Source organism: Macaca fascicularis, chromosome 14, assembly GCF_037993035.2.
Source record: "Macaca fascicularis isolate 582-1 chromosome 14, T2T-MFA8v1.1".
NCBI classification, from domain to species: Eukaryota; Metazoa; Chordata; class Mammalia; order Primates; family Cercopithecidae; genus Macaca; species Macaca fascicularis.
The window spans coordinates 3307318-3331018 of record NC_088388.1 but is presented as its reverse complement, the minus strand read 5'-3'; the positions used below and the strand labels follow the sequence as shown (position 1 = coordinate 3331018).

At 53.6% G+C, this 23701-nt stretch overlaps 1 protein-coding gene across 6 annotated transcripts in view; it reads left to right on the top strand.

Annotated features, from left to right (window-relative positions):
- NADSYN1 (NAD synthetase 1) overlaps positions 1-23407 on the top strand; it is a 48667-nt gene extending 25260 nt beyond the window's left edge. For all 6 annotated transcript variants that reach the window (XM_074012539.1, XM_045372328.3, XM_065527816.2 and 3 more), the window contains 12 exons: positions 1000-1074; positions 3330-3454; positions 3927-3975; positions 4496-4598; positions 5205-5373; positions 6797-6932; positions 8096-8202; positions 13305-13436; positions 14600-14669; positions 20188-20316; positions 21457-21633; positions 23185-23407. In XM_074012539.1, the coding sequence (XP_073868640.1) occupies positions 1000-1074; positions 3330-3454; positions 3927-3975; positions 4496-4598; positions 5205-5373; positions 6797-6932; positions 8096-8202; positions 13305-13436; positions 14600-14669; positions 20188-20316; positions 21457-21633; positions 23185-23235 (1323 nt within the window). In that variant the 3' untranslated portion in view covers positions 23236-23407. The remainder of the gene's footprint in view (positions 1-999; positions 1075-3329; positions 3455-3926; positions 3976-4495; positions 4599-5204; positions 5374-6796; positions 6933-8095; positions 8203-13304; positions 13437-14599; positions 14670-20187; positions 20317-21456; positions 21634-23184) is intronic.
- The last annotated feature ends 294 nt before the right edge of the window (positions 23408-23701 follow it).

Below are 23701 nucleotides of genomic sequence, written 5' to 3'. Positions count from 1 at the left end.
GTCTTACTCATAGGGGGGTGGTCTTACTGACGGGGTGTCTTACTGACGGGGGGGTGTCTTACTGACAGGGGGATGTCTTACTCATAGGGGGGTGGTCTTACTGACGGGGGTGTCTTACTGACAGGGGGGTGTCTTACTCAGGGGGGTGGTCTTACTGACGGGGGTGTCTTACTGACAGGGGGTGTCTTACTGACGGGGGGTGTCTTACTCATACGGGGGTGGTCTTACTGACGGGGGTGTCTTACTGACGGGGGGTGTCTTACTCATACGGGGGTGGTCTTACTGACGGGGGTGTCTTACTGACGGGGGGGTGTCTTACTGACGGGGGGGTGTCTTACGGGGGCTGTCTTACTGACGGGGGTGTCTTACTGACAGGGGGGTGTCTTACTCAGGGGGGTGGTCTTACTGACGGGGGTGTCTTACTGACAGGGGGTGTCTTACGGGGGTGTCTTACTGACGAGGGGGTGTCTTACTGACGGGGGGTGTCTTACTCATAGGGGGGTGGTCTTACTGACGGGGGTGTCTTACAGGGGAGTGTCTTACTGACAGGGGGGTGTCTTACTGATGGGGGTGTCTTACTGACAGGGGGGTGTCTTACTGATGGGGGTGTCTTACTGACAGGGGGGTGTCTTACTGACGGGGGTGTCTTACTCACAGGGGGGTGTCTTACTGACGGGGGTGTCTTACTGACGGGGGGGTGTCTTACTGACCAGGAGGTGTCCTACTGACAGGGGGGTGTCTTATAGGGTGGTGTCTTGTGCCGTGATTAGTGGGTCACTGGCAAGTGTCTGAATGCAGTGGAGGTTCTGGTGGCAACAGTGAGGGGGAAGAGCTGTGGGTTGGCCTCAATGTCATCTGTCCCATCCCTGGGCCCCCAGGAATTCAGGGGTCTCAGCCCCTGCTTTAGAAGGTGTGACACACCTTTGACAGCGGCCAATTTACACGTGGGAGTGGAATAAACGGGAAATCACGGGTTCTCTTTGAAATTTCCTTCCCCAGGAAGTCCTGACGGCCACGCTGGATCTGGAGGACGTCCGGAGCTATAGGGCGGAGATTTCATCTCGAAACCTGGCGGTGAGTGCTGCAGTAGACAACTGTGTGGGACGCTCCTCAAAGATGTGGAAAGTGGCCCCATTCGTGCGGGCCTGGTGGCGGCCATGAGAGTGCAGTGCCTGAAAAGTCCACCGGGAAGTTCCGGACTTCCCAAGTGTGGAAAGGGCTGGTGCTGTAGACGGAACCTGCTTCCATCGCTTCCCCATCGTCCTCTGCTTGAGCCAGGCCCTGAGCTGGGGTGAGCTGGGGACAGGCAGGCGGAGAGGCCGACTAGACGGTCAGTGTGCTAGGGGCTGCCACACAAGGAAGACCCAAGCAGCCTTGGAGCCCAGGAAGGCCTCAAGGTGGGGGGTGGCAAGCGCAGTAGAAACAGGCACACAGCGTGCAGCCAAGGCTGGTCCCCACCTCGGCAGTCGGAGGCAAGGTCCAAGGCACAAGTGAACCTGTGTCTGAGACACTGGGATGCAAGTAACGCCCCTCCTGCAGCCCCAGGTCCTGCTGCTGGTAGCCTGGAGCTCTGCGTTTCTGCAGGATGTCATCACAAATAGGATATCCAACTGTGCAGCTGTCGTGAGACAGTGATTTTTGCAGACATTGAAGAAGTGTGATGCTCGTCACAGAGCGGACTCTTCTGCTGTTGATTGATTGACACAGGGTCTCATTCTGTCTCCCAGGCTTGAGTGCAGTGGTACCATCACAGCTCACCACAGGCTGGACCTCTGGGACTCAAGTGATCCTCCCACCTCAGCCTCCCAAGCAGCTGAGACAACAGACACATGCCACCATGCCCAACTAGTTTTTAATTTTTTTCTTTTGTAGAGACAGGGTCTCACTATGTTGCCCAGGATGGTCTTGAACTCCTGGGCTCAAGCAATCTTCTCACCTTGGCCTCCCAAAGTGTTGGAGTTACGGGCGTGAACTACCACACCCAGCCTTTGTTTTCATAGCAGTTTTATTAAGTCGTATTTGCCATACCACCCAATGTATCCATTTAAGCACCCAATTCAGTGCTTTTTCGGGTTCTCATGGAGTTATGCAGCCACAATCTTAGCGCATTTTCATTACCCCAAAAAGAAACTCCACCCCGTTCCCCTCCTCCGCCCCTGACAACCACAAGTCTACTCTCTGTCTTCATGAATTTGCCTATTCTCGACGTTTCATTGGGATGAAATCACATAGCGTATGGCTTCCCACACTTTACTGTGCTGTTTTCAAGGTTTATCTATGTGTCGGGTGCAGCCACCCCTCGGTATCCACAGGGGTTGGATCCGGGAGCCTCAGCCTCCACCGATCCCCTGCAGGGATGCCTGTGTCCCACAGTGCCCCCTGCAGAGCTCACTGACACGAACAGTCAGCCCTCTGTATCCATGGGCTTCAGATCCCGCGATTACCGTATCTTCTGTGTGCGGTTGAATCTGCGGGTGTAGAACCCACAGATACAGGGAGCGACTGTAGTTCATCCCTTTGTGTGGTCAGAGCGTGTTCTGTAGCGGAGATGGACACGTTGTGTTTATTCACTCATCCACTGATGGGCATCAGTAATGCTTCCACTTTCTGTCTATCGTGAATAATTCTGCTACAAACATACATGTACTTTTGTTGGAGGGAACACGTGTTTTCATTTCTCTTGGGTGTGTCTATCCAGGAGTGGAATTGGCTGGGTGGGTCTTATGGTAACTCTGTTAGCCATTTTTTATGGGTTTTTTTGTTGTTGTTGTTGTTATTGTTTGAGACGGAGTTTCACTCCAGGCTGGAGTACAACGGTGTGATCCCGGCTCACCACAACCTGTGCCTCGTGGGTTCAAGCAATTCTCCTGCCTCAGCCTCCTGAGTAGCTGGGATTACAGGCGCCCACCACCATGCCTGGCTAATTTTTGTATTTTTAGTAGGGACGGGGGTTTCATCATATTGGTCTGTCTGGTCTCGAACTCCTGGCCTCAGGTGATCTACCTGCCTCGGCCTCCCAAAGTGCTGGGATTACAGGTGTGAGCCGCCACCCCTGGCTCTGTTGAGCCTTTTGAGGAGCTGCCAGAGCGTTTGCCACACGGCTGCACCGTGGTGGGTTCCGGGCAGCCGGGTATGAGAACCCCGGTTTCTCGCCCCTCACCAACACCTGTTGCCATTGGTCGTTTTGCTCCTCGCCATCCTTGTGGCAGTGAGGGCGGCCTCGCTGTGGTTTTGACATGGCTGATGGAGTCCTGCTTGCCTGTCGGTCCCGGGGACCCAGAGGGTTTCCATGAAGCTGGGAGTCATCCTGTCTGAATCTCCATTGCCAGGCCAGCAGGGCGAGCCCCTACCCCCGAGTGAAGGTGGACTTTGCCCTCTCGTGCCATGAGGACCTCCTGGCACCCGTCTCTGAGCCCATCGAGTGGAAATACCACAGCCCTGAGGAGGAGATAAGGTGTGTGGCCCCGACCCCTGGGAAGGACCTGGCATCCGCGTGGCCACACCTCTGGGGTGGGGACTCCTGGAGGTCACGCAGTGGGTTTTCAGAACCTGCCTGGGTGGAGACTTGGCAGGAGGCAGCTGTGCCTCCCCTGGGTTGAGGGCATGGATGCTGGAGCCAGACCTCCTGGGTGTGACCCCCAGTCCTACTCCTTCCCCGTGCTGTGACCTTGGGTCCCAAGGCACTGTCCTTTCTGTGGCTCAGTGTCCCCATTTTAAAATGAGGATGATGATAATACCCACGTCCCGGGGCTGTCTTTGGAATCACATGCGTCCCTTCTCACGAGGTGCCTGAAGCAGAGACGGGCGTCCTGAGAGCCCAGCGTTGACTCCGGCACTGCAGCCTCCTGGGGCCTGCTTGGGTGGGTTGTTGGGGGCTGTGGGCCGGGGCGTCCGCCTCCGGGCTCCATGTTCTGATTGCCCTGCAGCCTTGGACCTGCCTGCTGGCTCTGGGATTTTTTAAGACGAAGCCAACAGGTAAGACTTCCAGTTTCTAGTGAGCCCACTTTGCTTGTTCTACTGGTTGGTCTGGTTTTATTCTGGGGCAGGGTAGGGATTTTTTCTTTTTTTTTTTAATGCAAATGACAAAAAGCATTTCATCACTCTGCCTCCATGGTGAGCTTAGTCTGCACTAGCCAGAGGCAAGGTGGACACAGTGGCTGGTGGGTCGGCTCCACCTTTGGAGGCTCGGCAAAACCCAGCCTGTCGGCATCCAGGGTCACGCTCGCCATCTCGCCAGCATTGTAACCCCACGTATCTGCAGTTCATCAGTGGAATCAGCTCAGACACGCCCCACAGCAAAGTGTCTCTTTTCCCTCTGAAAAATCCATTAATCCTGCCACGTGTGGGCATTTGTCCTGACCCCGTGGCAAGTGCCGACACCCACGTGCATTTCTGTGGACGCCTCCTTGAGGTCTGTGGGTGGAGCTTGGCTGGTCCGTGGGCATGCCGCTTCTCCGAGGCTCTGCTTACACTGTGTTTGGTTGGTCCATTCCAGGGGGGGTTTTTGCTGCCCCTGAGTGGCGGGGTGGACAGCGCAGCCACCGCCTGCCTCGTCTACTCCATGTGCTGCCAGGTCTGCAAGTCTGTGAGGAGCGGAAGTAGGTGACATCTGTTGGCTTGAGGGAGGCTCCAGGGTCCAGCCCTTGGGCTACCTGAGTCTGGGACCCAGGAGGGGGCAGAGGAAACACCCATGCCGTGGACATCGGGGTGAAAGGGGCTTTGTGGCCACGCACAAATGTCACAACGTCACATCCCAGTCCTGCAGCCAAGGCAGCAAGGCCATCAGCAGCTTCCTGGAGCTTTGGGCCTATGTGGCTGAGTCTCCAGAGCTGCACCTGCCTGCTCTGTGCGCGGTGTGGCCTGGTGGAGAGAACACAGGCATTGGAGGTTCACATCCTCCCCTGTGTGATATGGTATCGGACATCATCTTAGCATATGCAGCAGAACAGGGGTGACGATGCCCGTCGGATGGGGCTGTGGGCCATAGCGTGGGCTGGCGCTACACAGGCGCCTGGGGGTGTAGACCGGGGTGGAGTTGCACGGGCACCTGGGGGTGTAGACTGGGGTGGAGTTGCACGGGCACCTGGGGGTGTAGACTGGGGTGGAGTTGCACGGGCATCTGGGAGCTGTAGACTAGGGTGGAACTCTGTAGACACCCCACACACTCAGGTGACTTCCACCCATTCTGTCCTGGTGGTTTTCAGATCAGGAAGTGCTGGCTGATGTCCGCACCATCGTGAACCAGATCAGCTACACCCCTCAGGATCCCCGAGACCTCTGTGGGCGCATACTGACCACCTGCTACATGGCCAGCAAGAACTCCTCCCAGGAGACGTGCACCCGGGCCAGAGAGTTGGCCCAGCAGATTGGAAGGTGGAGTTGGCCCCTGGTGCTGGGCATGGCAGGCGGCTGACAGGGCTCGGAGCCGCTGGAAGCTCTGCCTGTGAGCGCATTGGTGACTGGCTTCGTTCACTCCACATCATGTCATCCACAATGTGGGCAAACGTGTCAGTGCTCCGTCCCTTTTTGTGGGTGAATAATATTCCACTGTCTACGGATAGACCAGTTTGTTTCTCCAGTCATCAGCAATTGCTTAAACGTGCATCTAGGAGTTTATCAGGGCTCCACTTTCTCTTGGTTTGAGACAGATTTCAGGGAAGTTGTGTATGAGTCCTCCCTATCTGACCCACCCGGGTCTCTGATGGTGCCTGCAATTTCCACCCTTCCGTCCCCTCACTCCTTGCATTCCCAGTGCAGGCTGCAGGTCGTATGTGCTCACCAGGGTGCACAGCAGGTCCTGGGAGTTGGCTGCGGGCTGGCTCCTACCCCTCCTCCTGTCCCTTCCCCCTGCCCTCACTCCCTCTTCCACGGGCAGTTCTCTACGTGAGGACAGTGGAGGGAGAGCACCTTTCCAGAGAAGAGAGACTGGGTTCCATCTGGAATGTTCCATCCGTAATGGCTCCTAGGAGAAAATGAGCAGCTCCCCATCCTGTTTGTTGAGCTCAGCTAAAAGCTGTCCCCCTGCCCTCCAACAATTCTCCTCCTATATATGTACTCAGAGGAATCAAAAGCAGGGACCCAAACAGATACTTGTTCAGGAAAGTCCATAGCAGCACCATTTGCAGAAGCCAAGAGGTTGGGACAACCCAAGGTCCATTTCAGATGAACGGAGGAAGAAACTGTGGTCCATTCACACAGTGGAATATTATTCACCCATGAAAAGGAGTGGAGCACGATCACGTGACACAGGAGAAACCTTGAAGACGTGGTGCGGATGAAAGGAGTGGAGCCAGCCACACCAGGCCACATGGTGTTTGATTCCATTTCCATTCCATTTCCACACAGTGTCCAGAACAGGCCACGGCACAGAGAGCGAGGGAGTCTGTCACTCTCTGCATCTGTCAGTGTCACAGCTGTCAGAGCTGGAGGAGGAGGGAGTGGGGACAGACTGCCAGTGGGATGGGGTTTCCTTCTCTGGTGATGGGAAGTTCTGAGCTGGATGGTGGTGATGGCTGCACAGCACTGTGGATTGCTAAACACCACAAATCATACACTTTAAACGGGTTACAATGGTCAGTTTTAGGTCATCAGGGCTTCACCACACACATGCACACACACACATGCACACACACACGCACATGCACACACACATGCACACACACATGCACACACGTGCACATGCACACACACATGCACACACACATGCACACACATGCACACACACATGCACACACATGCACACACACATGCACACACGTGCACATGCTGCCTTCAACACCTACCCTTCTCCCTCCAGCCACCACATCAGTCTCAACATTGATCCAGCCGTGAAGGCCGTCACGGGCATCTTCAGCCTGGTGACGGGGAAGAGCCCTCTGTTCGCAGCTCATGGAGGAAGCAGCAGGGAAAACCTGGCGCTGCAAAATGTGCAGGTGCCCCCGCCTCGGCCGGCGTCCCCTGGGGGTGGGGGTGGGGGTGCAGGGAGCCCTGGGACAATCACTGCAAAATGTGCGGGTGCCCCTGCCTGGGCCGGCGTCCCCTGGGGAGGTGCAGGGAGCCCTGGGACAATCACTGCAGGATGTGTCGGTGCCCCGGCCTGGGCCGTCATCTCCATGAAGGTCATGGCACAGGGAGCTCAGGGACAACTAGTGCTGGGGTCACAGCCTGTGTGCCTCACTGAAGACGTCGGTCATGCAGCCTTGTTAACAAGGAGGGGGTCTGTGTGTGTGTTGGTGCGTGAGCCTGTGATGTGTAAGAGCAAGATCGGGGGTGTAAGGGTGTGCATGCACGAGTGTGTGCACCAGCATACCAGCATGAGTGCAAGAGGAGGGTGTGAGCCTGGGTGTGAGCATGAGTGTGAGAGGTTACATGAGTGTATGAGAGTACAAGTGTGTGAATGTGAGTATGCACAAGTGTGGGTGTGCTTGTGAGTGCTTGTGCACAAGTGTGTGTGGATGTGCGAGTGAGTGTGCACAAACATGAGTGCACAATTGTGCGCATGAGTGAGTGCATGAGCATGCCTGTGAGCGTGCGGGTGGGTGGGTGTGCATGATGTGAGAGTGCACGTGGCTGTGTGTGAGTGTGTGTCTTTTTAATCCTCAGGGAACAGCCCACACGCTGTCTGCCTCCTGGGCTACTGCACTTGACTGGGTGCTCCATGATGGGTGGAGGAGAAGAGAGGCCGAGGGCTCCCGCTGCTGGGATCTGTCCCGTCTCTCCCTGTCCCCTTTCTGCTGTGCCTTGGTGGCCCCTCCCCTCCTGCCAGTGGTAAAGGGATGGAAATGCAGTTGCCAAGCTTTCTCCCAGGGACCCCACTGCTGCCACTGATGCTCCCTCTGCCCTCTGCCCTCCTGGGCTCCGGGTGCTCCCATCTTTGAAGACAAGCCCCACCGAGCTTGCGTGAGCCCTGTGGAGTTGGGACAACCCTGAGAGGAAGGCCTCGGGACACCGTGGGACTCTGAGACTCTGATGTTCCCAGAACACTAGAGAGCTCCTAAGCTGTTTTAATTTTCTTGTTTTCAAGAGTCTGTGGGTGCGCGTCTCCCGTGTGTTCCTTTGCGAGGGAACCTGTTATTTCCTCTGTTGTGTTGTCCAGGCTCGAATACGGATGGTCCTCGCCTATCTGTTTGCTCAGCTGAGCCTCTGGTCTCGGGGCATCCGTGGTGGGCTCCTCGTGCTGGGATCCGCCAACGTGGATGAGAGGTGAGTGTGGTCCAGCGGCACGTGGTGGTAGGCCCCCGCACCTCTCAGGACTCTGAGGGTGACACGCTCTGAGGGTGACTCCTGTGCCTCTCATGGCGGGTTTGGTACCTGGAACGACATCATTCCTCTAGAATTTCACCCACCCCAAGTGGCAGAGCTATGAGCATTGTGTACCTGCCAGTGGCTCTGGGTGCTCACCACTTTCATCAGCCTTGTGGTTCTTCGTCTCTCCTGCGCCTCAAATTCATCTTCCCACTGCCCTCTGCCATGGTCGGGCTCCCCTCTTTCTTCTAGGCTATTCCACTGCCTCTTCAGTCATTCCTTTGCAGCTAGTTTTTACCTCCAAACCAGAGTTCATTTTTTATGTGGACTGAAAATACTCCCCGGATAAAATTCAAGCTGCCCCTCGAGCCCAGCAGTGGAGGCTCCTAGAAATTCTTTTCCAGCCTTTGTTTCCCCACTTCCCTTAGGTGAGCCTCTGCCCCTCTCAGCTCATCTGTGCTATTCTTAGTTGCTCCTTAGGAGCTGAGGAATTTCAAAAACTATTTGTCATGTATTCATTTGTTTGTCTCTGCATCCATCTATCCATCCATCAGTTGGGCCATCCATCTATCCACCCATCCATCCATCTGTCCATTCATCTATCCATCTATGCATCCACCCATCCATATACCCACTCACCTGTCCATTCATCTACCCATCTGTCTGTCCATCCATTCATCCATCCATTCACCCACCCACCCATCTGTCTGTCCACCCACCCACCTATGACCTATCTATTCATCCATCCACCCACCCACTCACCTATCCATTCATTCACCCATCTGTCTGTGCACTCCTCCATCCATCCGTGTACCCACACATCCCTCCACCCAACTGTCCATCCACACATTCATCTACCCACCCACCTATCCATTTATCCACCCATGTGTCTGTCCATCCACCCATCTGTCCATCTGTCCACTCATCTATCCATATATTCATTCACCATTTCATCTGTCCACTTACCCATCCATCCGCCCATCTCTCCCTTTGTCCGTCCATCCACCCATCTGTCCACATTTCCTTCCTTCCATACATCTATCCCTCCCTTTTTTCTACGGTGTGAGTGTCTTTTTTTTTTGAGACAGTCTCGCTTTGTCGCCCAGGCTGGAGTGCAGTGGCGCCATCTTGGCTCACTGCAACTCCACCTCCCGGGTTCACACCATTCTCCTGCCTCCGCCTCCCTAGTAGCTGGGACTACAGGAGCCCACCACCATGCCCGGCTAATTTTTTTGTATTTTTACGAGAGACGGGGTTTCACCGTGTTAGTCTTAATGTCCTGACCTCATGATCCGCCCGCCTCGGCCTCCCAAAGGGTATAAGTGTCTTAATCACTCTGCATCCTTGTCTGTCTACAGACGTGTTCTCTTTTAAAACTGATTTTTTACTTTTAAATCCTATTTTATTGTTCTAATTACAGAAATCTGAAATTAACACCTGATACTGTGTAAACATTCTCATCCTCCTCATGCATGTTTTGATCATTGCTTTTCTGGTGCCTCTGGTGCCTTTGTAAGGGACTGATTTTTCAGGAGGGGTGAGTGGCTGGTATGTATTCTGAGCTCTGGTGTAGTTGAGGAGATTGATGTTTGGTTTGGTTTTTCATTGCTTTTGTAGATGCGGAAGAATTTGATCTGTTATAAAATTGTGTTACAACAGTTCCCCTCACAACTCTTGTCCATCATTTTCTAGTATTTAAAATGTTAACAAAGAAACGAGTATTTTTTCCAGGGCGGGATTGGGTTCTGGGAGCTGGAAGGTCTCTAGATGCCATTTAGAAAATAAACAAACGGGCTGGGTGCGGTGACTCACACCTGTAATCCTAGCACTTTGGGAGGCCGAGGCAGGCGGATCATGAGGTCAGGAGATCGAGACCATCCTGGCTAACATGGTAAAACCCCGTCTCTACTAAAAATACAAAAAATTAGCCGGGCGTGGTGGCAGGCGCCTGTAGTCCCAGCTACTTGGGAGGCTGAGGCAGAAGAATGGCGTGAACCTGGGAGGCGGAGCTGGCAGTGAGCCGAGATGGCGCCACTGCACTCCAACCTGGGCGACAGAGCGAGACTCTGTCTCAAAAAAAAAAAAGAAAAAATAAGCAAACGTAATTCCTCAGCTGCCCCTTTCTCATTGCGGGACAGAAGGCTCTTGGCTGCGGACACGCCCCTCATGATGTAGCAAAGCCCTTCTGTCTGTTTCACATGCCGCATCCCCGTCTGCTGTCTTCTTCTCACTGGACACAGCCAGTCCTTCTCTTCCTCTGCGTTCTGGTGAGAATCTCAAGTGTGTAGTGTTGATTTCTTTTAAATTTCCCTGTAATTCTGTTGTTGAATTGCTTCTGATTCTAGTTCCGTTGCATCCCTGTCTGCTCGTCGGGGGCCTGTTGGACACCTGTCCCCCATCAGGCTTTCTTCCCGGTGGTGTGAATGAGTCAGAAACAATTTTTGTTCTCTGCAAGTAGGAGCAGACAGCAATAACCCAGCTGATAACATGTGTGTTGTAGGAAACATCTGCCGAGAGAGCTCAAGCAGGGGAAGGGAGAGCTGGGAGTTTGTAAGCAGCTCACCCAGGGAGGGCCCTACTGAGAAGTGGGTTTCATAAAGGCCTGCAGGAGGCAAGGGTGGGTGGAGAAGAGCCCGTGAAGGCCTGAGTCGTGACTGCCCCAGGACTGAGGTTCCGTCATTGTCTCCCTGAAAGGCCTGGTCTTGAGTGGGGACTGGAAGACCCACAGAGCTGGTTTTGGAAAGTGTGCGGTGTGGGGCAGGGGGAGGTGTGAGAAGCCAGAGACAGCTGTTTCCAGAAATTTCACTTCGAAGGGGAGGGGAGGCGCAGGATAAGCGCTGCCGAGATCAGTGGGGACAGGAAAAGGAGTTTGCTTTATTATTAGAGACAGGGTCTTGCTCTGTCACCCAGGCTGGCATGGCATGGCACCGTCACGGCTCACGGCAGCCTCGACCTCCTGGGCTCAAGCGATCCTCCCACCTTAGCCTCCCAAGTAGCTGGGACTGTAGGCACACCACCACGCCTAATTTTTTTTTGTTTCCGCTCTGTTGCCCAGACTGGTCTCCATTTGTTTTCTTGCCTTAAAATGCTGTAAAGAAAAGACCAACAGAGAGGGGGTGGACTTGCTGGTGCGGAGCAGTGGGGATGTTACTGGCGAGATGAGAGCAGGTGACCAAGCAGGAGCGTGGCTTTGCTGGGGGCCCGGCCAGTGCATCCCCAGCAGCAGGAGGGGTGGGTTCAGAGGCAGGCCCAGGAGAAGGTTCCAGAGGGAGCAGGAGGGGAGGGGAGAGTGAAGCCAGCCCTGCGGGGTTAAGTTGGGGTTAGCACGGGAATGCAGGGCTGAGAGACTGTGTTGAAAGTGGGCATCTAACAACATGATTTCGGCTGCTGGAAGTGACCAGCCTGGGGGAAAGCTCCGTGCAGAGCGCGAGAGGAGGGGACAGCTGCTGGAACTCGGTGGTCCTGTGTTGAAATTTATGGCCACGCCTGTTGCTGGCTTCAGAGTCTCACCAATCCACCAAATCAGTCTCGATTTCACCAGAAAAAGTCTGCCTCAATTTTCCCCCTATAACCGTGCCTCCCCATCCCCGTGGTCCCCAACCTCCCAGCCGGAGTTTCCTTCCGCCAAGGCAAGGCAGCGTCCTGGCCCCGTGGGTCTGCAGGTTGAGCTGAGCTCTGCACTGCGGGATTTCACCTGGCTGTGCTCTCTGAGTCAGCCCAGGTGGATTTCCCCAGTCCTGGGCAGTCACTGGGGATGGAAGAGAAAAGGTGGTAAGATGGAGACTGTCATCTCCCCTGGCCCGTCTGGCCCATATCCCAGCTCCTGCTAAAGGACCGTTGGGCGGGACAGGACAGGGAGTGATGGGGCGACTGGGACAGCCCCCACTGAAGGCAGCACAGGGTCTCACTTGTCCCTCTGTGGGGACCCTGGAGGTCTTACACCCCCCGACATTGCTCCACGGTGAGGGTCTGGAAGGGTGAGAAGGCGTGGAGGTGTGAGTTTGAGAGTGTCGAGAAATGCCTCTGGTGGGGTAGGCAGGGGCCAGTCTGGAAGGCCTTTCAAGGTCAAGGGCAGCGTTGAGAGGATTCAGACGGTGGAAGGGCCTGGCCTGGCCTGGTGTGGCGGAGATGGGTGGTCAGCCAGGAGTCCTGTGGAGAACCTGGAGGCCTGTGCCAGCGGTGGCAGTGGGGTGGGGTGGAGAAGGGCGGCTGGAACCCAGTACCACTAGGTGAGTGCCTTCAACAACACACATTTATGGTCCCTCAGTTCTGTGGGACGCACGTCCAGTATGGGTCCCCTGGCTCAAGTTAAGGTGTGGACGTGGTGGGTTCCTTCTGCACGCCCCAGGGAGAATCTGTTTCCTGCCGTTTCCAGGCTCTGGAGTCCTGCCTTCTTTGGCTCACAACCTCCTCCGTCTTTACCACCAGCGGCCCCGCGTTTCTGTCTTTCCCCTGCAGTCAGGGCTCCCTCGACTCTCATTTTCACCCCCTTCTTTTAAGGACCCCTGTGATTGCCTTTCGGGGCCACCCTGCAATCCAGCATCACCCCCACATCTCAAGTCCCCACCTGAGTCCATCTGCAAAGTCCCTTTTGCCCTGTGCAGTGACAGAGTCACAGGTTCTGAAGATTAGGACGTGAGCATCTTAGTGAGGGATGGATTCTTCTGCCGATCGCAGGCCTCAGAGTTGACAGGCAGGGGAAGGGCCCGGCCGCATGGGCAGCAGAGTGTCCGTCCACGTGTGTCGAGTCCCTGCTCACTCCCGACACCCCAAGACCTCTATCCCTCAGCTCTGTTCAGACGGCTGCTCCCAGCTCCGTGCTGGTGACCCCCAAAACCTGCCTGCCATCCCCGTTGTCTCCTCTGGTGTGCTCAAAGGCCCTCCTGGGTCATCTGCAGCCTCTGCCACCTTTGCGGGTTGCTCTGGGACTTCTCCAGGAGGCTTGAATTTGCCACGCCTCTGGCTTCAGGGCCCCTGGAAGAAGCAACTCCATGGACGGCTGGGGTTGATGGAATCTGCGGCCCCTCGGGAACCCGCGCTCTCTCTCCCTCTCCCTGCAGTCTCCTGGGCTACCTGACCAAGTATGACTGCTCCAGTGCAGACATCAACCCCATAGGCGGAATCAGCAAGACAGACCTGAGAGCCTTCGTCCAGTTCTGCATCGAGCGCTTCCAGCTTACTGCCCTGCAGAGGTGAGCGTGCTCACGGGCTGTGGCTCCGCAGCCACGGGGCTCCTCTCCCAGCACGGGCCTGGCCACCCTGGCCCACACTCAGGCTCCTTCATAGCTCCTGTTGCCTGCTGAATAGTCCTGCCCTTGAGCTGGCACTTGAGGCCTGTGACCAAGCCTCCCTTTCTTCCTGTGGGTGCCTCCACAGCCCCCCGACTCCGGCCAGATCACGGAGCTGCGGCCTCCTGCCTTCCCCGCCTGCCCTGCCTCCCTTCCCCAGGCCGAGGCTTGGCGGACCGAGGCTCGCCACATCTGAGCAGAGCACCTGTGCTTTAGAAGTGACAGAAGACGGGGCCAGGCGCGGTGGCTCAAGCCTGTAATCCCAGCACTTTGGGAGGCCAAGATGGGTGGATCACGAGGTCAGGAGATCGAGACCATCCTGGCTAACACGGTGAAACCCCGTCTCTACTAAAAATACAAAAAACTAGCCGGGCGAGGTGGCGGGCGCCTGTAGTCCCAGCTACTCGGGAGGCTGAGGCAGGAGAATGGAGGGAACCCGGGAGGCGGAGCTTGCAGTGAGCTGAGATCCGGCCACTGCACTCCAGCCCGGGCGACAGAGCGACACTCCATCTCAAAAAAAAAAAAGAAGTGACAGAAGACGGATCAGTGCCCAGACCTTTCCTCGGCCTTTGCCAAGGTTTCCTGCCACGGGAATGTGTTTTCTTCTCTGCTTATTGTCACTGGGGTGACTGTGCCCCCCAGGGGACAGCAGGCAATGTCTGCAGACATGCTTAGTTAGCTTCACCACACGGGGTGTGCTGGGCATTAGCAGGTAGAGGCCAGGGGTGCTCCTCAACATCGTGCCGTGCACAGGCCATTGACATTCCCTACAGCAGAGTCCCCTCGACCCGGGTGTGGATAGTGCCCGGTGGACTGGCCCTGCACTGTGCCTCCACCTCTGCCTCCCCTCCTGGGGTCGGGAGGCCACAGCAGTGCCCACGCTCCTCAGGCCAGGGTGCTCACCCCTGCTGGGAAGCCCAGCACCGCAAGCCTCGGTGATGTCCTGCCCAGGGTGAACGGAGTGACCAGGGCCAGCACGCTCGGGAAACTTAGTTTGGGGATTCTCTCCGAGAGCTCACACCACCCTCGCAGCTGCACTGACCCACCTCTGTGTGTTTTGGCTGCAGCATCGTGTCGGCGCCGGCCACCGCAGAGCTGGAGCCCTTGGCTGATGGACAGGTGTCCCAGACCGACGAGGTAATGGCAGTGGCTTTGCCACGGCGCTTCCTGCCCTCCTCCCCACCTCCTGCATGGTGGTGCTGGCTCTTCCAACCTCCCTCCTGACCCCAGGAGCTGTGCTCCATCACTGTCACTGGGTCCCTGGCCTGGGTGCCCAGGGCTCAGTGTCAGTCACATCGCTGGCCTTTGACACTTCAATTTACTTCCTCATGGTTGGGGCCCCAGAACGGGGATGACATGGTGGGAGGGGAGGGAGAGCATATGGCGGGCGGAGGAACACAAGTCCCTCGCAGGCAGGAGGGGCGTCTCTGCTTGTGCTTTAGAGTGACCTAGGAGGAGAATCGCCCTTGACTCCTCCACTGCACACTGGCCCTTCATTATGAGGCCCAGGCTGTGGTTTGTAGCTTAATGGATGCTGGGAGAAGTGGCTGTGGGCTTTTTGTGATAAGATCCATGACACTCCAGCCTCTTAGGTTACAACGACTTGCTGCTATAATTTCTTCCAAGCGTTTTCTAGTTTTCATCCTTACATTTAGGTCTGTGATCTAGTTGAGTTACTTTTGTGTGTGGTGTGAGGAAGGGGTTCAGTTTCATTCCTTTGCATGTGAATATCCAGTGGTCCTAGCACCATTTGCTGAAAGGATGATTCTTTCCCACATTGATTTAGCTTGGCACCCTTGTTGTAAATGTAGGATTTATTTCTGGACACTCAATTCTGTCCCACAGATCTTTTCTGTTTTTCCTTATGCTGGTCCCACACTGTCCTGATTATTATAACTTTGTAGGAAGGATTTTGGCTACTCTGAGCCTCTTGAATATCCATATGAATTTTGAGATCAGCTTGTCAATCTCTGGAGAAAAAAAAAAAGCTTGCATTTTGATGGAGATTGCATTGACACTGTAGATCAGTTTGGGGAGTTCTGCCATCTTAATCATAAGAACACTTTGGATCCATGAACATGGGACATGGAATGTCTTACTTATTTAAGTTGTCTCTAATTTTTTTTTTTTTTTTAGACAGTGTCTCACTCTGTTTCCCAGGCTGGAGTTGCAGTGGCGCAATCTCAGCTTACTGCAACCTCCGCCTCCCTGGCCCAAGCAATTCTCCTGCTTCAGCCTCCTGAGTAGCTGGGATTATGCATGTGCATCACCACGCCTTGCTAATATTTTGTATTTGTAGTAGAGATGGGGTTACACCATGTTGGGCGAAGCATGAAGCCTCAAACTCCTGGCCTCAAGTAATCTGCCCACCTTGGCCTCCCAAAGTGCTGGGATTACAGGAGTGAGCCACTGCGCCCGGCCTCTAATGTCTTTCAACAATGTTTTTTTCTAGTTTTCAGAATTTAAGGTTGCACTTCTTTCGCCAAATGTATTTCAAAATATTTTATCGTTTTTGATACTCTGGTGAATGGAGTTGTTTTAATAATTTCATGTGTAGGTTGTTCATTGCTACTTTATAGAGAAATACTGTTGATTTTTGCATATTGACCATATACCCTGCACCTTGTTGAGCTCATGTATTAGTGCTCAGAGCTTTTTAGTAACCTCCTTAAGATTCCGATTTACAGGGTCATGCCGTCGCAGCTAGAGAGAATTTCTGCCAAGCCTGATGATCCTAACCCAGGGCAGGCCCAGGCTGATCGACGTGTTTGTGTTACTAGTTTTTAACAACAAATGTTAAAAAGCAAAATAAAAAATCTTTTTTTAATAGAAAGAAGCTTATAGAATAAGAAAAAATATTTTTACAATTAGATCCATGACCCTCCAACTTCCTTAGGTCACAAGGATTTGCTCCTATAATTTCTTCCAACAGTTTTATCATTTAAGTCCTTATGTTTAGGTCTGTGAGCCAGTTAATTTTTGTGTGTGGCAGCTGACAGTGTATTTGTGTTTTAAGCTGTTATTATAAGAGTCATTTTTTTTTTAATTAAAAAGTTTATAAGGTAAGGCTGAGCGCGGTGGCTCACGCCTGTAATCCCAGCACTTTGGGAGGCTGAGGTGGGCAAATCACTGAGGTCAGGTGTTCAAGACCAGCCTGGCCAACATGGTGAAACCCCATCTATACCAAAGAAATACAAGCAAAACAAAACAAACAAACAAAAAAAGTGTATAAGATATAAAGGTTACAATAAGCTAAGGTTAATTTATTATTGAAGGAAGAAAAATATATTTGTATTAATTGACTGTAGCCTAAGTTTACAGTGCTTAGACAGCCCAGAGTAGCATCCCAGGCCTTCCCATTCACCCACCACTCACTCCCTGACTCACCCAGAGCGGCTTCCAGTCCTGCAAGCTCCAGTCCTGGGAAGTGCCCTATGCAGGTGTCCCATCTTTTATCTTTTCTACTGTATTTTTACTGTCCCTTTTCTACATTTAGATACATAAATACTTAGCATTGTGTTAGACTGGCCCAGAGTATTCAGCACAGCAACATGCTGTGCCCGTGTGTAGCCAAGGAGCTCAGACTGTGCCATGGAGCATAGGCGTGTAGGAGGCTAGACCATCTGGATGTGTGTAAGTGCCTTGAGGATGTTCACAAGATGCAGTGGCCTGGCCGTGTGTTTCTCAGACCGTATCCCTGTCATTAAGTGATGCGTGCCTATCTTTCTTGACGATCCATTGATTTCTTTTGTTTTGTTTTGTTTTTGAGATGGAGTTTTGCTCTTGTTGCCCAGGCTGACTGGAGTGCAGTGGTGCAATCTTTGCTCACCGCAACCTCCGCCTCCCGGGTTCAAGCAAGCAGTTCTCCTGCCTCAGCCTCCCAAGTAGCTGGGATTTACAGGCATGCGCCTCCATGCCCGGCTAATTTTGTATTTTTAGTAGAGACGGGATTTCTCCATGTTGGTCAGGCTGGTCTTGAACTCCTGACCTCAGGTGATGCGCCTGCCTCGGCCTCCCAAAGTGCTGGGTCTACAGACCCACCGCGCCCGGCCTCGCCATTGATTTCTGTAAAGTCACTAACGTGTCTCTTTCATTACGGATTTTAGTTGAGTCTTCATTCTTTTTTCTTGGTCATTTTAGCTAAAGGTTTGTCAATTTTTTTTTTTTTTTTTTGTCTTTCCAAGCATAACTTTTTGTTTTGTTGATTTTCTCTATTGTCTTTCATTAATTTCCCTCCAATCTCTGCCATTTCCTTCCTTGTGCTGGCTTTGGGTTTCATTTGCTCTTCTTTTTCTAGTATCCCAAGGTGGAAAGTTAGGTTATTGATTTGAGATCTTTTTCTTTTTTAAGGTAGGTGTTTACAGCTACAAGTTTCCCTCCTAGCACTGCATTCAGTGCCTCCCATACGTTTTGGTCTGTTGTGTCTTCATTTCATTTATCCAAGTATTTTCTGATTCCCTTGGTGACTTCTTTGTTGATCCATTGATTATTTAGGAATATGCTCTTTAATTTCCACGTATCTGTGAATTTCCAAAATTTTTGTTACTGAATTTGTACTTTTATTCCATTGTGGTGAGAAAGCACTTTGTATGACTTCCACATTTAAAGTTGTCTGAGGCCTCTCTCGTGGCCCAGCAGATGGTCTGGCCTGGGAAGTGCCCCGTGTGCCCTTGGGAGGAAGGTGGGTTCTGCGGCCGCTGGGTGCAGCGCCCTGCAGCCGTGTGCCAGGCCTCCCTGCTTGACAGAGTTGTCGGTATCTTCCATTTCCTTGTTGATTTTTCATCTTAGTTGTTCTGTCCATTATTGAAAGTGGGGTATTGAAGTCTCCAGCTATTGTTGAATTGAAGGCATTAAATGTCACACTGGAAAATGCTCACTTCATGGGAAAGAAACCCGTCAATCAGCCGTTTGTGCACAACCCGTCAGGTGCTGGGGACGCCGTGGTGAGCAACACAGACGTGGCCTCTGCAGTGAAAACACTTAGAGTCCCCTGGAGGGACGGACAAGAAGGCCCAGCGATGGCTGTGGCCGTACTGTCTAATGATGGCCCTGGGGTGTGGTAGGAATCCAGGGGAAATCGGAGCGGGTCTTGAACAATGGAAGGGGCCTGGGTTGTATGAGCCTCACGGTGAAATCGGCTCCTCTGAGCCTGGCTTGAGGCATTTGTTGCCTGGCGCTGTGATAGTGATACCAGCGGCACCTCATGGCCTCCAGCATGGCCCAGATTTCAGTGAGCCCCCAGTCCTCTTTGAGTCCCCCACTCTTCAGGGCACGGGCTCAGGAGGGCAGCAGACAGGCTCCATCTGCTCCGTGTGCCACGCCTTCCTCGGATGATTTGTGGAGCTACTGTCACTAATGACCCGGTGGCTTAAAACAACAGGAATTTCTTCTCTCACAGATCCAGAGGCCAGGGTCTGGAATCAAGGTGTTGGCAGAGTCCTGGTCCCTCCGAAGGCTCTGGGGCAGTGGTCCCCAGTCTCTTGGCACCAGGGTTTCCTGGAAGACAACGTCTTCCACAAACAGAGGGTGGGAGATGGCTTTGGGATGAAACCGTTCCACTTCAGATCACCAGGTGGTAGATTCTCATAAGGGTCGTGCAACCTAGATCCCTCGCTTGTGCAGTTCACAGTAGGGCTCGCGCTCCTGTGAGAATCTATGCCACCGAGGATCTGATGGGAGGCGGAGTTCAGGCGATAATGCTCACTCACCCCTCCGCTCACCTCCTGCTCTGCGATCCAGATCCTGACAGGCCAGGGACCAGTACCCATCCATGGTCTGGGGGTTGGTGACCGCTGCTCTAGGGGGTCCTTTCTTGCCTCTTGCATCTTCTGGGGACTCCAGGTGTTCCTTGGCTTGTGGCTGCATCACTTCATCCTTTGCTTCCTTCTTCCTGTGGCCTCCCGTTCTCCACGTGTCCTCCTGGCCCTTATGACATCCCAACGACATACGGGATGTCATTGGATGCAGGGCCCACCCCACATTCAGAGTTATCTCACCTTCAGATTCTTTACTTAATTACATCTGCAAAGACTTTTTATCTTTTTCTCTTTTCTTCTTTTTCTTTTCTTTTTTTTTTTTTAAGAGACAGGGTCTGGCTCTGTCACCCAGGCTGGAGTGTAGAGCCGTAATATTGGCTCACTGCAGCCTCGATGTCCCGGGCTCAGGTGATCCTCCCACCTCAGCCCCCCAAGTAGCTGGGACTGCAGGTGCACACACACCTCGACACCCAGCTAGTTTTTTACTTTTTGTAGAGACAAGGTCTTGCCATGTGAAACCCCTGGGCTCAAGCAGTCCTCCCACCTCGGCCTTCCAAAGCGCTGGGATTACAAGTGTGAGCCACCACGCCCGGCCTACGCTCTTTTTCCAAATAAAGTCACATCCCCAGGAACTGGGCCTTCAGACACGAGTGCTCTTGGTGAGCCACAGGTCACGCATTGCAGTCCTCCAAACCAAATGCCTGGTTCTTCGTTGCTGTTTTCCAAATGCTGCCTCCTTACTGGCTGACCAGCGATGGGGAGCAAAGCCCACCTCTGCTCCTGCCTCCCTGGGAGAGTCTCACCTCCTGGGTCTCTGGTCCCCAACTCCAAAAGAAACTTTAGGCTGTCCTCCCGCTGTGACTTGCTGTCACTGTGGAACGGATTTTTGTCGTGCACAGGAAGATATGGGGATGACGTACGCAGAGCTTTCGGTCTATGGGAAACTCAGGAAGGTGGCCAAGATGGGGCCCTACAGTATGTTCTGCAAACTCCTCGGCATGTGGAGACACGTCTGCACCCCGAGACAGGTAAAGCCCGTGGGACATGTCACAGAGGGAGGCCAGTTAGGTAATGTCCCCTTTGCAGAGGCCGGTTTGACCTGCAGGAACAAGTAGACGACAGTGTGACCCTAACATAATAAAACTGTGTCTCACACAGTAACACTCCCCAATTGTTTTTACCAACTTTGGTCTTCTGCTGGCCCAAAGTTAATCTGTGTGAGGCTCACCCACAGCCAGGTAAACATGACATGAAACAAGCCCTCCCTTTTCTTTGAGGGCAGAATGTAAACCTCAGGGTCAGAATAGTATTGCTTTTCTGCTAGTTGTGAGTCTTGCCTGGGCTGAAACCCACAAGCATGGTAGTCCCATGGAACCTCCTGGAAGCCTTGTGAAATAAATCTTCGCGGGATTTATCTCAGATCTCCCGAGTCAGCATGCCATAGCATCAGAGGCGGGGGACCCCATTTTCATAGCATCAGAGTCAGGGAGACCCCGTTTTCATAGCATCAGAGGCAGGGGGACCCCAGTTTCATAGCATCAGAGATGGGGGACCCCGTTTTCATAGCATCAGAGGCAGGGGGACCCCGGTTTCATAGCATCAGAGGCAGGAGGGCCCCGGTTTCATAGCATCAGGGGCGGGGGACCCTGTTTTCATAGCGTCAGAGGCAGGGGGACCCCGTTTTCATAGCGTCAGAGGCAGGGGGACCCCGTTTTCATAGCATCAGGGGCGGGGGACCCCGTTTTCATAGCGTCAGAGGCAGGGGGACCCCGTTTTCATAGCATCCGAGGCGGGGGACCCCGTTTTCATAGCGTCCGAGGCAGAGAGACCCCGTTTTCATAGCGTCCGAGGCAGGGAGACCCCGTTTTCATAGCGTCCGAGGCAGGGAGACCCCGTTTTCATAGCGTCAGAGGCGGGGGACCCCGTTTTCATAGCATCAGAGGCGGGGGACCCTGTTTTCATAGCATCAGAGTTAGGGGGATGCTGGTTTCATAGCTCGGCCAGCGCCCCCAGTGTGAGCCTGGGCATCCCCCATGCCTGCCACTGGGGAAGGTCCTGTGTGGGGAGTAACCCATTAACCGTTTGCTTGTGTGGTCCAGCATCGGAATTCCAGCCTGGGGTCTCTCCAGCTTTGCTAACATGAAGTTCGTGTGTTGCACGCCAACCAGGTCGCTGACAAAGTGAAGTGGTTTTTCACCAAGCACTCCATGAACAGACACAAGATGACCACGCTCACGCCCGCGTACCACGCCGAGAACTACAGCCCTGAGGACAACAGGTTTGATCTGCGACCGTTCCTGTACAACACGAGCTGGCCTTGGCAGTTTCGGTGCATAGAAAATCAGGTAAATCCAGCAGAAATGTTTCTTTCTCCACGTTTAGTGTCTGTAGAAGAAACGTGAGGTTATTTCCATGAAAAACTGAAAAACTTTCTTATATACACAGTGACTTTTTACTGTCCTCCTTTCTGCAAAGGGACAAGTATGTTTAAAGTGTTTTTTAAATTTACTTTTCTCATGATGACAAATAAAAGTTCTGTATATTGATGGTATACAACATGACATTTCGATACGAGTGTCACGGTGGAATGGCTAAGTCAAGCTCTTTCACTGTACATGCCTTACCCCACATGCCTATTATTTGTGTGTGGTGAGAGCACTTAAAATCTACTCTTTCAGCAATTTTCCAATATTAACTACAGTCACCATGTTGTGCACTGGATCTGTTGAACTTACTTCTTTTGTGGCCTTTGACCAACATCTCCCCACCCAGCAGCCCCTGGTAGCCGCCATCGCACTCTCTGCTTCCACGAGATCCCCTTTTTGAGATTCCACAGATGACTCAGACCATGCAGTATTTGTCTTTCTCTGCCTGGCTTATTTCACTTAAGATGTTCGTCTAGGTTCATCCATATTGCTGCAAATGGCAGAATTTCCTTCTTTCCGAAGGCTGCATAGTTCTCCACTGTGTGTGTGCACATATTAGGGACGTTAGGTGATGACCGGAGATGATTTTGGTTATCACGACTGGGCTAGGGTCTGTGCTCTCAGCATCCTGTGGGTGAAGCCCAGGGATGCTGCTGAATGTCCTTCCACGTGCAGGACGGGCCCATCCCAACCCCACGCCTAGCAGAGAATTCTTTGTTCCACATGTTGGTGGCGCCAAGGTTGAGGAATGCTGATGTTTGGGTCCGGAAGGTGTTTGGGGCTGCATGGTTGTAAGGAAGAGATACTGTGTCTGGCTGATTTCTGTGGAATGGAACTTGCTGAAAGAGTGACTTAGAGCGTGGAAGGGAGGGCAGGGGTCACAGGGTCTGGAAAGCTGGGACTCAGGCCAGGTGGCTGCTGCCCTATATCCCCTGCTGTGGCTGGATGAGCCCATGCGCCACACCCTGTCTGGGCTGGATGCCAACCTGCTCTGCCATCCTTGAATCCCAGTGTCCCTGGGTCACCGGGCAGTGGAGTGGCCAAGCCTCGGGTGATGGGCCCTGTCATTTGGCCACCCAGGACAGGAGAGAGAGCTACCCCAGCTCTGGCCTCTGTAGTGGGCGGTGGGGGCTTGGCTCCCACCAAGATGCACTCGGGTGAGCTCCCCCAGATCAGGAAGGGGTTTCAGACGCTGTGCAGCCACAAGAGTGAAAACACGTAGGAACATCAGAGACAGATTCAGGTAAAGGTGGAAACACTGCCGTGCTGTCGTCTGCGGTGACAGCTGTGCGTGTGCTGGACCCGCCCCTCCAGGCTTTTCCAGCGCACACTCCCAGCATCCGGTGGAGACTCTGGTAATTTACTTTTTCACCTCTGGGACTTGTGACCCGCTTTTGGTGTGTGCCAGTGTTTCGACAGCCCCAGAGTCTGTCCTCGCAGGGCTGTGGTGTCACAGGCCTCTCTTTCCAGGTGCTACAGCTCGAGAGGGCAGCGCCACAGTCCCTGGACGGCGTGGACTGAGGCCAGGTCCTTCCTGGAGGCCTCCTCTCCTCGGGGACCCCAGCGCCTCGTCACCAGCATTGCTGGAGCCAAGGGTAGGAGCCCAGAACGGCACGGCACATCAGCCGAGAAGGAGGGAACTTTTCAGTCAAATTCCTCAAAAAGAGGCTGGAATAAAGCCTGGGCTTAAAAAGAGGCTGGAATCCAATGCATGTGGTTTTGACCTCCTGCCAGCGCGTGCTTCCCCGCGAACTCTGGCACTCTCTGACGGAAGCCGCCTGGGTAGGACAGGTCCAACCGCCGCCCTGTGTGGCATCTTTGCTGCAAGAACAAGAATGGTGGCTCCCGGGCAGGGAGAGGTATCATGAGCAGAAAATGAAGGAGAGAAGACTTCCTCTCCCACCCATATACACCTTCCTGTCCTGGGTTCCAGAAGGTTCTGGGGAGATGGTCCCCGCAGAGCTCTCTTCCTGGGAGTCTGGGGACT